General features: G+C 43.7%; 1 protein-coding gene across 1 annotated transcript in view; it reads left to right on the top strand.

Annotated features, from left to right (window-relative positions):
* The window catches only part of LOC141202582 (inactive dipeptidyl peptidase 10-like), a 385,315-nt gene that overhangs the window by 343,736 nt on the left and 24,345 nt on the right, over nt 1–17,234 (top strand). The window contains exon 21 of the mRNA XM_073663754.1: nt 7,422–7,476. Coding sequence (XP_073519855.1) covers nt 7,422–7,476 — 55 coding nt within the window. The remainder of the gene's footprint in view (nt 1–7,421; nt 7,477–17,234) is intronic.

Below are 17,234 nucleotides of genomic sequence, written 5' to 3'. Positions count from 1 at the left end.
ACATGAGCCCAGGTGACCAGCAACCAATGGGCTCCTACCTACGCTCAGGAACCAACCCCTATCTGCCCCTACAGCACTGGGTGTTCCACCCCCCTCCCCACTCCAGACAGGGACATAGTCGGTCGTGCCTGCACTTCTGTCTAGTGGGAGCACCGTTGAGCTGTCCCTCGGAAATGGGGTGTGTGTGCTGTATGCAGCTAACTGAGCCCTGGTCCATACTCCATCCTTACCCGGGAGTGGAATACCACACCTCTGGCAGAGGTGCAATACCCCTGTAGCGGCGGAGCCCTCGGGGCGCTACAGGTGCAGTTCAGGCTTTTTACTCACAGTTGATATCCAAGTCACTTCTGTCAGCAATGACTGCCCAAGCCGTGCTGCGTCCACCATGTGAGGGGCTCAGTCAACCCCCAGGCAACTCAGGAGTGTGGCACAGGACCCCCTTCTATCCTTTCTCTGGCCTCTCGTGCCCCACCAGTGACCACGCTTCTGTCCGGCAGCCTCGGGCCTTTTCTGGTAAAACTTGGCGCTAGTTTCCCTGACTCTATGTGGTGCCTTCCTAGCGGGTTTAGCAAGGGGTCGTACCCATAAATGATCACGAACTCCGGTTCTTGGCTGAGGGATGATTTACCTCCACCAACTTGGGAATCCGGTACCTTTCCACGGCCTGACCCTTCACCCGATATAACGCGGGCTTGCAACGGTTGCTGTCCGTTCTGCTCTCTTAGGGACTCTTCTGCCTTCTTGTTTCTGGAGCCTTTCTACTCCTCTGTCTCTCCTCTTTCCTTCCTTCTCCTTCTCCTCTTCTCCTCTCTGACCCCGGCCTTCTCTCTAGGCCTGCCTCGTGGAGCTGAGCTCAGGCTGAGCCTCGGCTCCCTGTCAGCTCTCTACTCCTTTACTCTGCTTCTCTGAACTCACTCAACTTCTAAGATCGCTCCCACCTTTTATCTACCTCTCTGTGTCTGAGCTCAGGTGACCTGCACCCAATGAGCTCCTTCCTATGCTCCAGAAACCGTCCCCTACTGCTCCTACATCACTGGGCTCTCTCCCCCCTCCCCACTCCAGCCAGGGACATGGTCAGTTGTGCCTGCATAAAATGGGAGCACCGTCGAGCTGTCCCCCGGAAATGGGGTGAGTGTGTGTATGCAGCTAACTGAGCCCTGGTCCACACTCCATCCTTACCTGGGAGTGGAATATCACACCTCTGGTTGAGGTGCAATACCCCTGTAGCAACCGAACCCTCGGGGCGCTACACTTGCGCAGACTAGAAGCTCTGCAGCCATTCCCTGAAGATCATGAATTCAAGAAAATGGCTGCGGCAAACGGAAAAGCAGCGCACACCGCTGTGCCTCACCGCCTACAGCCAGACACCGGCCCCACAGCATCTCACCTCTTCTGCTGTCGCCGCCGCCAGGTTCCTGAGGGAGGGAATGGAGGGCCATCTTCCTACGATCCCGCTCCACCGCAACTCCCCGCTGCTGAAGCACCCCTGGTCCGCAGCATTCCTTCACTTCCGCCGGCTTCCTGAGGGACCCTGCCTCCTGTGTCCCCCGCTCCAATGCCCCCCAGGAAAGATACCCTATATACCTATTCAGATTATAAGACCGACCCCCATTTTATAAAAAATATTTTTTCCTATTTTCCACCTCAAAATTTGGGGTGTGTCTTATGGTTCAGTGCGTCTTATAGACGAAAATAAACACTGCACTTCTGGGTTTACTGAAGTTAATTGATAATTTTATTGTTCACAGTGCTGCAGCATGCAGATCTAACAACTCCAGATGACTGATGAAGGTCTGACCAACTGACCCAAACGTCTTATATATTCTGGAATCAAATATATAGTACAGACCAAAAGTTTGGACACACCTTCTCATTTAAAGATTTTTCTGTATTTTCATGACTATGAAAATTGTACATTCACACGGAAGGCATCAAAACTATGAATTAACACGTGGAATTATATACTTAACAAAAAAGTGTGAAACAACTGAAAATATGTCTTATATTCTAGGTTCTTCAGAGTAGCCACCTTTTGCTTTGATGACTGCTTTGCACACTCTTGGCATTCTCTTGATGAGCTTCAAGAGGTAGTCACCGGAAATGGTCTTCCAACAATCTTGAAGGAGTTCCCAGAGATGCTTAGCACTTGTTGGCCCTTTTGCTTTCACTCTGCGGTCCAGCTCACCCCAAACCATCTCGATTGGGTTCAGGTCTGGTGACTGTGGAGGCCAGGTCATCTGGCGTAGCACCCCATCACTCTCCTTCTTGGTCAAATAACTCTTACACAGCCTGGAGGTGTGTTTGGGGTCATTGTCCTGTTGAAAAATAAATGATGGTCCTACTAAATGCAAACCGGATGGAATAGCATGCTGCTGCAAGATGCTGTGGTAGCCATGCTGGTTCAGTATGCCTTCAATTTTGAATAAATCCCCAACAGTGTCACCAGCAAAGCACCCCCACACCATCACACCTCCTCCTCCATGCTTCACGGTGGGAACCAGGCATGTAGGGTCCATCCGTTCACCTTTTCTGCGTCGCACAAAGACACGGTGGTTGGAACCAAAGATCTCAAATTTGAACTCATCAGACCAAAGCACAGATTTCCACTGGTCTAATGTCCATTCCTTGTGTTCTTTAGCCCAAACAAGTCTCTTCTGCTTGTTGCCTGTCCTTAGCAGTGGTTTCCTGCTGCACAAAGTCTCCTCTTAACACTTGTTGAAGAGATGTGTCTGCTGCTAGAACTCTGTGTGGCATTGACCTGGTATCTAATCTGAGCTGCTGTTAACCTGTGATTTCTGAGGCTGGTGACTCGGATAAACTTATCCTCAGAAGCAGAGGTGACTCTTGGTTTTCCTTTCCTGGGGCGGTTCTCATGTGAGCCAGTTTCTTTGTAGCGCTTGATGGTTTTTGCAACTGCACTTGGGGACACTTTCAAAGTTTTCCCAATTTTTCGGACTGACTGACCTTCATTTCTTAAAGTAATGATGGCCACTCGTTTTTCTTTACTTAGCTGCTTTTTTCTTGCCATAATACAAATTCTAACAGTCTATTCAGTAGGACTATCAGCTGTGTATCCACCAGACTTCTGCACAACACAACTGATGGTCCCAACCCCATTTATAAGGCAAGAAATCCCACTTATTAAACCTGACAGGGCACACCTGTGAAGTGAAAACCATTTCCGGTGACTACCTCTTGAAGCTCATCAAGAGAATGCCAAGAGTGTGCAAAACAGTCATCAAAGCAAAAGGTGGCTACTTTCAAGAACCTAGAATATAAGACATATTTTCCGTTGTTTCACACTTTTTTGTTAAGTATATAATTCCACATGTGTTAATTCATAGTTTGATGCCTTCAGTGCGAATGTACAATTTTTATAGTCATGAAAAAACAGAAAAATCTTTAAATGAGAAGGTGTGTCCAAACTTTTGGTCTGTACTGTATGTGTAGCACCCTGAGGATTCGGCTGCTACAGGGGTATTGCACCTCAACCCAGAGGTGTGATATTCCACTCCCGGGTAAGGATGGAGTGTGGAACTGAGCTCGGTAGGCTGCATGCACTACACACATCCCATTTCCGGAGGGCAGACCAACGGTACTCCCACTTAGAAATGTGCAGGTATGACCGAGTCTGTCCTTGGCTGGAGTGGGAGGGGGTTGGAACATCCCATGTAGTGTAGGGGCAGATAGGGGGTGCAGTCTGGGTAGTGATAGGAGCTCATTGGGTGCTGGTCACCTGAGCTCACACATAGAGGGTGTATATAAGGTGGGCACCAACTAAGAACAGGGTCAGATGCAGAGAACAAGTCAGCAAGCAGAGGAGAAGAGAGACCCAGAGAGAGAGAGGAGAAAGCAAGAGAGACCCAGAGGGGGAAACAGAAAAGAGGACTCCAAGAACCCAACTTAAATCCCCGGGTGAAGAGTCGGCACAGGGTACCGGATCCCAAACTGGCGGGGGCAGAAAACACACCCTAGCCAGAGACCGGAGGCCGTGGGCAGCATCTGCCACGGCCACCCATCACATCCACCCCGAAGGCACACCACATGAAGGGTCAGGGAACCCAAGGCCAAGGGTGTCCCAACAGAAGGCCCGAGGGAGCTGGACCTAGGTGGATCACTGGTGGGGACGGCCAGAGAACGGGACAGAAGGAGAGCTCAGGGCCACGCTCCGGACTTGTTTGGGGGTTGGCTGGATCCAGGACCTGGTGGACGCAGCACGGCTCGGGTGATCACTCGAAGCTGGAGTGACCAGTACAACATCTGCAGTAAGTAAACACCCTTAACTGCACAACCCGACTCTGTCTTCATTGCCGTCTGCACCGCACCACCACAACCCCCATCCTCTGCACCTGTCTCCCCCTGAGGCTATACCCCTCCCGTTGGGGGTTATCTCACCAAGCTGCGCACCCACCATCAGCCTCAGCGGACCCTGCTGCAGCGGCGGCCACAGTGACCGCATCACAACGGGTGGCGTAGTCGACACAAAAGAACTCTTAATAACATCTGTAGGACTGCCACATAACATTGAGTTTGACGCCCTGGGCACGGGCCGGGTCACAGCCGCTCGGAGACTACAACCCCCCATCTGATCCGGTGCCGGGTATTCCCCTCAAAAAGGAATATGTCCCAGGGGGCGCGTCATATGTAAGTGTATAATTCGCGCTTGGGTAGTGGGGGAAGGGAAATATGGAGATTCCAATTGTGACTAGGACTAGTCATAGGCTAGATAAAAATTAGGCTTTATTTGGAATAAATAGATAAAAAGTATTTAAAATCGGTTAAAAAATGATGAAATCTCTGTAACAAAGGCCAGTAAATCTTAAAGGATAGAAGTAGCGTTATATATTTTGATAGAAGAGGATCCTTAACGTGGTCCAGAGGTGTACAACCTATGGAAAAGGGTAGAGGGGATTAAGCTGGTGGGATTACTTAGTTAGGCCTAGATGGAAAAGATGGTACCGATGTACCTATTTTAGGGTCCTTGTTCTTATTCCTGGGCTGGTGGACAGGTGCCAGGGGTTTGGTCTGCTAGGTAGGTGATCTTTCTCCGTGGTAGGAGGGCCTACGGGGCAAGATGATAGGTTTGGAGGATTATGTTTAAAATAGAGAGGTACTACAAGAGTGATAGATTGTATGTACTTACTGTGGTCCGGGCAGATGCTAGTTTCTAGTAGGGAGAGGTCCGGAGGCTCTAAGCTTCCCGTTGATGTGGTGTCCTCGATTATCACTCCAGTCTACCTATGGTGTAGAGGTAGAAGGTAGGTAGAGAGCGATGTTTTGCCCTGGTAGGGGCTGTTAATATGTAATATATAATTACCTGATGATGCAGGTGTGGTCCTAACTAAGTAATCCCACCAGCTTAATCCCCTCTACCCTTTTCCATAGGTTGTACACCTCTGGACCACGTTAAGGATCCTCTTCTATCAAAATATATAACGCTACTTCTATCCTTTAAGATTTACTGGCCTTTGTTACAGAGATTTCATCATTTTTTAACCGATTTTAAATACTTTTTATCTATTTATTCCAAATAAAGCCTAATTTTTATCTAACCTATGACTAGTCCTGAGTAACATTTTCACAATTGGAATCTCCATATTTCCCTTCCCCCCACTACCCAAGCGCGAATTATACACTTACATATATTTGGTACTGTCTTACTGAAACATTTTGGTTTGTGTCGCTTTATTCGCTGCTAACTAGTGACCAGCCTACCAGCGCCTCCCACCTTCTATTGTTTAATTGGATATATTCTGGAATCACTATGAACAATAAAATTATCAATTAACTTTGAATGAAGAGCGAGTGCCAAGTTTTTCTTATACAGTGCGTCTTATAGTCTGAAAAATACGATATATAATTTTTTTATACATATTGTGATAAAATAAATGACATTTTTAAATACTCATTAACTTGAATTAAACAATAGGTCATTTTCTGACACTACATTCCCTTTAATTGACTGTTCTTCATTTACTGCCATGGCATATCATATTAGCTGATATTATCTTACTGTAATCTGTTTTATTTATTTATTTTTCTCACTTATATAGCGCCATTAATTCTACAGACGTCATCTTCACTGTCCCCATTGGGGCTCACAATCTAAATTCAGTATGTCTTTGGAGTGTGGGCAGAAACCAGAGAACCTGGAGGAAACCGACACGATGGCTAATTCATTATAAAACCTTATTTAAACTACAGCCATGTTTTCACATAGGAGAAATTGTGTTGAATTTAGATTTTAAGGGAAGCTGTTACTCGATTTATGCTGTTCAAACCACGGGCAGCATGAATCAGAGCCAGGCTGCACGGTTGCAGCTAGGTATGTGCTATTGTGAAACACTTCAGCGCTTCAGAGAAAGCGTAGTTTGAATTTCTGTCCCGGGGTTATAGGGAGACACTGAGTCGCTCTGGGGTGGCAAGAGCCCACCAGTAGCATTGACAGCGAAGGTCCACTGTATGCAAATTCTACCTATGCTTCTATATAATAATAAGCTGGATAGTTTGTTGAATGAATGATTGATGAGATGCTGCTTTTGCCTGTACATAGAGAATAAAAAGCATTGGGCCAACTACTGCTCATGTTGGGTGGTAGGTGGCTGACTTCACAGGGGCCCACCAGGGAATTCACCTGTTCCCCTGTGGGTCAATCCGAGCTTGAGAAGAGATCTGACTGGCTCCCCACCAGCTACTTCCCACCCTGTTCCAGATGATTGACAGGTCTCTTGCTATGTACACACTTGGAAAAAAAAATTATCAATGAACTGGAGCCAGGAAGAAGCCCCGGGAATCGCATCAGACTAGTCACATCTTTTCCTATTGTCTTTGGCCGACTTTTCAAACTGTTTTCTCTGAAATGGCACGTTCCAAGCTAAAACAAATCTGTCTGCAGTCACATAACCAGGCTCTGACTCATGCTGCCCATTGTCCGTGCAGCTTGAATCTAGTGACAGGTTCCCTTTAAATGGGTTAGCCAGTCTTTAAAAATGATGTGGAAATGGTTTACATTCAGTACGATTAGTCAGGCACCCATGTATCCGCTGTAGCTGTCGTACCACTGTGAGCCATCCGTATGTGCCTCCGGCTATCTGCAGTCTCCAATCTGTTATGTTGCACAATATCAAATCCTTACAAATAAACACTTTCACAAAGCGATCAGGTAAATTTGAGAAGAGCCTTTTCCCATATCCACATGCTTTATATAGTCTTACAATTTTTTTTTTCATTTATCTCACATACAATCAGATCAGAGATGTAACGCACAAGATTGTAACAAAGCGGAGCCGACAGTAAGATAGACATGCCTTAATTCTATGTAGTAATGATCTTAAGACGGGTTGATCGATACAGGAGAATGTATAGTTGAGGCAATCCTCTTGATTCACTCTTGACTTAATTAAACAATCATTTTTCTTGAGGCAATTGAAAAAACTGCCATTTGTGGACCCAAATCGCATTGGAGTCTATGGAAAAGTAAGTAAATCTTGTCTGATGTCGATTTTTGTTTACGGTGTGTGTTTCAGGCCATTAGTATGCTGCGTGTTAGAAAACAGCACTGATTTATTGCAAAGTTATATGGTTTTGCAATGCCGAGTTTAGAAATTAAAGACTTTTTCATTGATTTCCCCTATAAAAATTACAGGGGTGAAAACTGCAGCAATTCACAGCACAATGCACGCCTTCCTGCACCATATGGCACACTAGCACTTCATTTAAATAAACCATTTAAATAAACCAATTTCTGCAGCAAGCAACAGAAATGTGTCATTTAACCATTTACAGCTATATAGGATCAGAAGATTGGAGCTCTGAGCGTAATAAAGATGAATTTAGAAATAAATCAGGACAGTAGTTTGCAGCACAATATCATGTGGATTTTCTGCTGCATTTTACAGGGAAAAAAGGAGAACCAATATAGCATAAAGTGAGGGACCGAAATTAACCCGAGTAACATAAAATATAGCTTTTATTAAGTATACATTTAAAAGGCAAAATCTGTGGATATATCCAACACAGTAGACACAAAAACGTATTGGGGGGTGAACTAACAGGGAAACCCTAAATTAAGTTGTCTGTTCACGAAGTGTACAAAAAAAGGTTAAAGTTAGTACAGAGTAAAAAGGCTCACACACCAAACACACCTGACGAGCATTTCACAAATGCTTGATGAATATGCTGCAATGGCAGAATATGGTGACTCCCCCACGATTCATACCTAACACGCTTTTCACAGATGCTCGACAAACCATTTACACTGTAAAATAATCATGAACTAGAGTTGAAATGCTCATTTCATGATTATCTTGCTGTGTAAACAGGCTGTCAATCACCCGATGATCATTGATCACCCAATTGTTCATATAGGTTGAACTTGATGGACTTGTGTCTTCTTTCAATCTTGCAAATTGCCTCTTCAGAAGGAAAGAGGACTTGATCTCTGGTGCCATCTATTGGATGTAGGAATCCTAAAAAGGCAATATTGACCTTGGCTTGTAGGATTGCTGCATTCAATAGGTGGCAGTAGGGAGAGAGTTCTTTTCCTTCCGGAGAGGTTATTTGCATATTTAAATTCCCAGAGGTGCATTGCATGGCCTATAAGTCTCCTTACGTCTGTTAGGCACTTTCCACAATGATAAACGTTCCTCCTAACACCCTCCTCTTTCAACCTTAAGACTATGAAACTGTGACTCGCATAACTAGTGTACCTGCTTCTTCACTTTTTTAGGATTTAGGATACGATCCCATTTATGTATTTGCCACGGATTGACAGAACCTGAAATTCCCCAGCAAATTCATAACAGCATTATCTGCACTAAATTGGCCTGATATCTTTGCGGTTACCGCTATGCAAATGCTGCGGATATAATGTGAACTTTCTCCTCTGAATTGCAAAATCCACTGTAATAACCACAGCATAAATTGACAGGTTGCGGATGTCACATTCTCGGTGTTTGCATGACATTTCTAAACATGATACTATACTTATAGTTTATATAACACAGTGGATTTTCCATCCAGACATAAAATCTTCTGCATTTTAACTTTGTAAAAAGTCATCACTGTGCCAATGCAGTTTTATTTCTTCATTAGCTGCTGGGGATTTTCTGACTGCTACAGCCTTTATATTGTAGGTAGTCTTCTTCAGCTGATTAAAGGGACAATAAATCATCAGTTTATCTTATCTCTCGTGATTGTATAGTTAAATAGTTAAATATTATCTACTGTTATTTGCTTATGCAGTTGTGAGAACCTCCAAGCACTTGTATTTTCATATTATAGTAGTAGCCAGAGATGAGTGGATCGATCTGCGGAGAATCTAGTTTGGGTCGAATTTCCTGAAATTCGCAGTTTCACGCAATTTGGAACATTTTGAGATTTGATGGTGCCGGACACAAAAATTTGCCTGCCACCATTTCCCAAACTGTTGAAGCATCAGGGAGAGGTAATTTTGCGTGGCCAGTGGCCACACAGGCTTCCCTATAATGTCCTGCAGCTACGACATCTAGCAGATTATCATACCTTGTACAGTGATGGGTCGTACCTGGGCCATCATAAACCAGTGGTCCCCAGTGGAGCACAGTTTGTACGGTAGAGTCTCTCACCTGTAGAGTGTAAGCTCTTATGATCAGTGGGGTTATCTCTGTCCTTCTAAAGTGTAAGCTCTTATGGTTGGCAAGGCTCAGTCTCTCTCTCCTGTAGAGTGTAAGCTCTTATGATCAGTGGGGTCCTCTCTGTCTCTGTCCTGTAAAGTGTAAGCTCTTATGGTCGGCAAGGTTCCCTCTCTCTCTCCTCTCACCCACATTTATTTTACGAGCAATTCCAAGCTTTCCAGTATTGAAATTTGTGCAAATTTATTTGCCACAAAACAAAATTTTGGGAAAAATTTGGTGAAGTCCGCAAATTCGAATTTCAAAAGATCCTCTCCCTCTCTAGTATCAGCTTTTTTTTATAGGTTATGTGCACACATCGAGTAAAGCTGCATTTACACTGCAAGATAATCATAAAGTAGTGTTGTTAAAAGCGCTTATTTCACGATTATCTTGCCGTGTAAATAGTCTACCGATCACCTGTTGAACAAGCAAAACACTCGTTCATCAGGTGAAATTATATTTTGTGCAGTGCAAAAAAAAATCATCGTCCTGTGTAAAGAAGACTCGCGCTGCCGAGGACTATGGCAGCCTATGCACACTGAGCGATCGAGTAGAAATGGACCCTAATTTGTAGCAGATTTTTCTGCACCAAAAACTAGAACGTTGACAGGAAAAAACACTGTGTAAAATATGAGCATTTTTTACGCATTTTGATATATGTTTTTGATGCGATTTTAAAATGTGTTTTTCTACCATTCATTTAAATGGGTGAAAAATGCTGAAATAATTGACATACTGCAGATTTGAGAAATGCTTTGATGGTTCAAATCCCCAAGGAAAAATTAAGCAGCCTGTACATGAGATTTCAAATCACTTTGCTGGTAAAGCTGTATAAAGTGCAGTGTTTTTACACTTGAAGAATGGATGGAAAAAACACGACAAAAAGTGTATGAACAAGCCCTTAGGGCTCTTTCACACGTCAGTATCTCCGGTACGAGTGGTGACAGTTTCCACACATACTGGAGACACTGACACACACAGACCCATTCAAATGAATGGGTCTGTGCACATGTCAGTGTGTGTGCACGGACCGTGTATCCGTGTGTTCCACACGGAGACGAGTCTGTTTTTTTGAGAACTGCAAAAGTGCCTGACGCTGAACACACTGTCCGCAAAAGTGCCTCATGCTGAACACACACGGATGACATCTGTGTGTCATCAGTGTGACACGGACCGGCGCCTGGGAATCAGCGCTACAGGTAGCGAGGTCCCCAAGCGCCGGGTGCTGAACACTGCCCTCATTGTGGTTCCCTGCTGGTGCTGCGATCGGCACCAGCAGGGACAATGATGAGTAGCAGTGTCTGTTCCCGCAGTGCCCCCACCTGTAAAAATAAGAATAAAATAATAAAATCCATGTACTCACCTCTCCTAGGTTCCCCCACTGTATCCACGCAACCGCTGCTGCAGAGGAGCCGGGGAGAATGAGCCGCTCCGGAGCTGCAGCTCTGGAGCAGTGTCCTGTCACTCACTGAGTGCAGCTCCGGAGCAGCTCATTCTCCCCGGCTCCTCTGCAGCAGCGGTCACATGGATACAGTGGAGGACATCTAGGAGAGGTGAGTATATGGATTTTATTCTTATTTTTACAGGCGAGGACACTGCGGGAGCAGACACTATCATAACCCTCATCATTGTCCCTGCTGGTGCCAATCGCAGCGCCGGCAGGGAACCATGATGAGGGCAGTGTTCAGCACCGGTGCCTGGGAACAGAGCTAACTGTAGTGCTGATTCCCAGGCGCCGGTACGTGTGATTCTGATGCAGCACACGGTTGCCACACGTGTGACACACTCGGACACGGATATCTCAGGTACCGGTTTTTCCAGTTCCTGAGATATGCGGACATGTGAGACTGGCCTTAGGCTTAGTGGCTGACTTCACAGAGTTAATTTACACAGGGGGAGAAGTTTATCATAAGGGGAATTTTTATCGTCAGGTTTGCTTGTGACTTCGTTGTCATTATTTATCGAGTGATATTGATGGTAATGTATTTGGCCCATCTTTAGATATAAAGCTTCTGTCAAATGCTGTTTTACCACTTTTTATGCCACCTCCCAACTGGGATGAAAACTGTGGCATTGCAAAGAGTTGCATCTGTAAATCTGAATTAAAACTATTTTCCCCGCTGAGCATGCCCATTTTCTCACTCACTTTTTAAATGTTGAAACAGTGAAGTAAAATATCAAAAAAATCGCAAAATGCAACAGAACTTGCAATTTTTTGATGCTCAAACTCGGCCAAAAGCCTTGATAAATGCCCTTGTGGTGTTTTGTGGAGTTTTTTTCCAATGAATTTTCTGCCATGGTAAAATATCCAGATGTACAGAATTGTACAGAATGAGAAATAATTGAAAGACATGAATATGTTATATATAGAGAACAAAGCATTGTTTGAACATACTGCAGTGTTTTTGTCAGCATGTCCCATCTGATGTCATTGATAGGAAAACCTATGGCATGGAGGAACGCTTGTTTTCTTAAAAGCATTTTTAATATCACAGCTTTCTTCATTGGAGTCAATAAGGTTGCTACTTAGGTGTGCATGCTCTCTGGTGTATCTGTTTGCTTTTGGTTTCATACAGAGGTATGTAAAGTTTTTTTCACAAAAACTTTGGCAAGCTCTGACAATATTACCCTATTATTCCCTGTGTGTAGTATATGCGCATCCAGATCTGCTCTTCTGTGTCAGGCTACTCACAAAAGTCACCATATTCAGACCTGCTCTTCATAGCTGTTTGCTAGACCAGGTGCTAATGCACCAAGCTGACTGACAGGCGTGAGCCACATATCATGGGCCAGCGAGCCACATCTGGCTCCCGAGCCACAGGTTGGGGACCTCTGGTCTACAAGATTTAACTAGCACTAATCCATGAAGGAGAAAGAAATCTTGCCGGTTCTCATACTGTACTTTCTCTTAAGGTGCCCATACATTGTAGATGAAAGTGGGCCTAATCCACCAAATTTCGAGAGACTATTTAATGTGTACAGGTGTTTCCAAAGTCTGCAAATGTTGGTGGAAAGACAGTTTAGGCATGTTTTGATTTGATCATGCCTAATGCTTTGTTTGCACAGGAGATAAGTGCAGCCAGACATGCTTGTTCACTAGAATATTTACACTACGTTCCCAATTACAAATCTGTTCCAGAATTTCAAGGGCTGAAACTCCAGAGCTAAGTCACAGCAGCATTATCTGCACTAAATTGGCCAATTTTAATTGCCTTTTCTGCAGTGTAAATCCTGCGGATTGACCGCAAACTTCATCCTCTGCACAATAAAACCCACTATCCACAGCATAAATTGAAAGACTTCTGGTGTCAAATTCGCTGCGTCATTTTCATGAGATATCTAATCATTTAATGTGCAACACTGATATTGTATAGCACAGTTGATTTTTCATCCAGATATAAAATATTCTGCATTTTCACTCTTTGGGACGTGCCCAAAAATAATCACTGTGCCAATCCAGTTTCATTTCATACTGTCACTCTTGGCAACATTTTATTCCCCTATTCCCCTCTCCCAGTAGAAAACACAGTTGAGCGTACACATTTATGTGGAAGGCAAAGGAACAGCTGTCTGCCTAAGGTCCTCACACATTATTATTATTTATTATACATATTATATATATATACTGTATATTATATTATATATTATATATTTATTATATATATATATTATATATATTTATTATATATAAAGGAGTTTGTTCTGTAACATAATCATTTTGCATCGGATGCCACACGTATAAAGATTCTTACCCCTAATAAAAGCAATTTTTTTGGAAGAATAGTTCCACACATAAAGCGCTTGACAAAACATGGTCAGGTGCTTTATGTGCATGATTCTTTAGCAAATATTTTACGACAAGTAATTATTTAGCAGGAGAATCTCTGTAAGGCAGCACAAGTATAAAATAAATAGCTAAAAAGAGAAAATAGAACGCCCATTCCATCATATTGACTTTAATTGCCTGCAGACCATTAGTTTAATTTACTGGAACCAATGTCAACTATGTGTATCTTTTGCAAAGATTGAATATCAGGCTCTTAATTAGTTATTTATGAGCTTAAGAAATGACTAGCAATAATTATGCTCTATATAAACAGTTGGGGAGTGTTAGGGTCCGTTTACACTGACCGACGGGCACCACTAAACAACCGTCAATCAGTAATCTCTTACTGAGCTGTCATTTAACAACCTGTTTAGACAGGCAGACCGCAGTTAATGACAGAAACAGCGTGAGCTGTACTACTTCGCTTGGTGCACATGGCTGCCATAGATCTCAGCAGTGCGAGTCTTGTTTACACAGGACGATGCACCGCTGAGAACTATGATCTTTTGCACTTTTTTACCATGGCGCAGGGCGGTAGCCGTGGGCGAGGTATTAGTCTCTTACACCCTGGCACATTACATGAAAGTGAGGGGTCCTGGCTGGGTGTGTGGACTTCGTCTACGGAGGCCCTAGAAGGCTGCATGTTACGGATGAATTGGGTTGGCCAGGACTAATTGTTGAACAGTTCAATGAGGGAGACCACCAATCAAAAATAAACTTCTTACTGAACAATAACTTGGTGGGTGGGGATTATGGACAACAGATAGCGGCCACACAGCTTGAAGAACGTTTCCTTCACAATGCGTAGATTTTTCACACGCAGTCTCAGTTCGTATCTCTTAACTCATTTGGTCTCTGTCTCCACTAATTCACCTTCCTTCACCACAATCCAGCTCAGTACTACAGTCCCTCTCAAGGAAACTAGTTTGCCAATATGGCCGGTACTTAGCTTCTCTACTCCTGACGTCTTGGAACTCCCGCCCGGGACACTCTACACTCTTCGTTTCACATTCTAGGTCCCGTCTTGGCCCGGTACCTATCTGAGTTATAAATTCAGGGCCGTACTGTTAGGCGTCCTCTCCCAGGACCCATCTCCGGTTGACTACTTCTGTCAGTTTTCCTTCCTCTTTACTCCGGATCACGCTATCCACTGTCTCAGTCTCCTCTCACTTCAGGACACCCACATCATGCTGCACTGCTTACTGTCCAGACCTAAGGTCTGCTTCTGGCAAACAAAGGGTCCTATCTGTCGTCCTCACAGGAAACAATTCTGGGCTAGTCCCAAATATTAACCCTAACTCTCTCTACTGTCGGGCAGAACACAACATTATCACCAATAATGCATATTTCAATTCACATTATACACCATAACAATACTCGTGTCTTCAAGGGGTTATGTGGGCAGTATTTCCATCTCCTTACATTTCACCCTTTTTTTAATAATGGCCGTCTTTGGCCATCCTGAACCTGCAAGACATGAAATAATTCACCACACACAAATAATGTTAATCATTATGGAGTCTTTTCTTTTCCGAGAGCAACACAGACCCGGTCCAACTTGGTTAGAACCCTGAAACCGCGACCATACGAGTCCTCTTTTTTTTTTTTCCTCGCTCTCTCTCTAACTTGGCACCAGTCCTTCGAGTTACTTTGGACCCTTTTAGCAAGGGCTCTATACCCAACACTACATGGCAAAGTCCAACCCTTGGAGGATAGCCCTTTACATCAAGGGCAAAAGTCCATTGTCCCATCAGTCGTTAGGACGTTGACACAGTACTTTTACCTTACTCCTGTCCTTGAGACTGGCACACCATCCCTTAGGGGCAATGTTCATCCTGGATTGGGCTCAGTCCTTAACTGAGGGTGTAGGACTCTCCTGCGGCTGCAACCTCTGGGGGGGGGACACACTTCATGACCAACAACGTGGGGAGTCCCAGACACATGGGTCATAGACTAGCTGGATCTTTAGCCCTTTAGGGACCTTAAACTGATCAGACTGTTGGGTGCAACTAGCACAACGTCACCACTTCTGGCTCCGTTGTAGTTTCTTCTCACTGGTCTTCCTCCAACCTCGCTCAGACCCAGGTTTTCCTCCTTGACCTAAGGTCTGGACAGTAAGCAGTGCCACATGACATGGGTGTTCTGAAATGAGAGGAGACCGAGACAGAGGCTAGCGTGATCCGGAGTAAAGAGGAAGGAAAACTGATAGAAGGAAAGAGTGGTCAAAAGGAGACCGGTCCTGGGAGAGGATGCCTGTGTCAGATCACACAATGCTTCATGCTGTACCAGATCACACAAAAAAAGCACCACAACAGCAGCACCACTCCAGATATCAGCATACCTACTACTTGTTTGCCTAGCTTCCACATGATAATTTCATTGTGTTGCAGCCAAGTTGTTGTTAGATCGATATCCATTGATTACTCCCCCTCCAGTTATTTAAAATGTCTTTGTTATCTGCTGCCTTGGCTTGACTACTCAATTACATTATTTACAGTGTAGAAGCAGCAAGATCAACAATACAGGTCTCTTTTTCCCTTTTTGAATTATGGGAAATTAAAGCTACTTAATACAGCATGGCATTTATCTGGATTATAAATCACATTCTTTTCATGTGACTGTGAACAGTGAAGGTTTGTGCCCTATACTGTGCATTCACTACATGTATGTACGGTATGTGGACAAACCAACTGTGATATAGACCTGTCATAACAATAAGAGGGGCATTTATAAAGGCTTTTTTTTCACAAAAAATGTTGTGTCAAAAAAGTCACAAATTTATTTTGCACGTTTGTTGCATTTTTTTGTATATTTTAGGGCTCACTCAGACTAGCGTATAAATCGAACGAGTGCCATTCGATGAAAAATCGCATTGCACTTGGACCATTGTTATTCAATGAGGCAGTGCAGATCTGTTTTTTTTTTCTCAGCTGTATTCAGTACGAGAAAAAAATCACAGCATGCTGTGATTTCACTCTGAAATCGGTACTGTGTGAGAAAAAATTGCATGTCATATGGACCATCAGTATGCCATCCTATATTTATGGATGCATTACAATTCTGTAGCGTAGGGAACTGTAAATGGACGTGTAAAAGATTAATAGCTGCTGAGTAAAAAAAAACGTCTTATATACGGACAGCACACTGATGGCAAGTGAGAAAAAAATCGTCCTACTTTTCTGGATGAGAATAGAACTGATTTTTTTATTCGCTAGTGTGAGCGAGCCCTTAAAAAGAGAGTGGAAAAGCGGGCATGGTTAGGTTTGCAAAAAAAAAAATTATGCCAAATTTATTAATTGCGACTTTTTAAAAAATTGCAGTTCTCACTGCAATAAAGGGGTAGTGTTGAGGAAAAACTGCTCTGGACAGAAGTGTTCTTTCTAAAGATGCCCAAAATTTATCAGACATCGTGCAACACTTAGATAAATTTGGATCAAATAATGGTAACTCAGCTGCAAGCAAAAGTGATTTGAGAAACTTCCCTCATTATAAATTTCCCCCAGTATCTCAAGTATTATGAGCTTAATAATACTAAGGTTTCCTGGTTTATTGCATACAAAGTGGATATTTTCATCTAAAAAAAACTGGCCATCATGTGATGAATAGATTCTCATCAGACTTCTCAAAAGAACACTGAGATAAGCAAATCAGTCTAGTCACCGTATGACAGCCAATATGCAGATCAGGTTTTCATAAATTCTGCATGTGAAATATATCTCAGTAAACCGCAAGAAGTACAGTGGATATACAAAGTC

The sequence above is a fragment of the Phyllobates terribilis genome, unplaced genomic scaffold (genome assembly GCF_046119375.1).
Source record: "Phyllobates terribilis strain yellow unplaced genomic scaffold, ASM4611937v1 Scaffold_2__4_contigs__length_985480577, whole genome shotgun sequence".
Classification (NCBI taxonomy): Eukaryota; Metazoa; Chordata; class Amphibia; order Anura; family Dendrobatidae; genus Phyllobates; species Phyllobates terribilis.
Note: the sequence above shows the minus strand (reverse complement) of the source record. Positions and strands in the feature narration are given on the sequence as shown.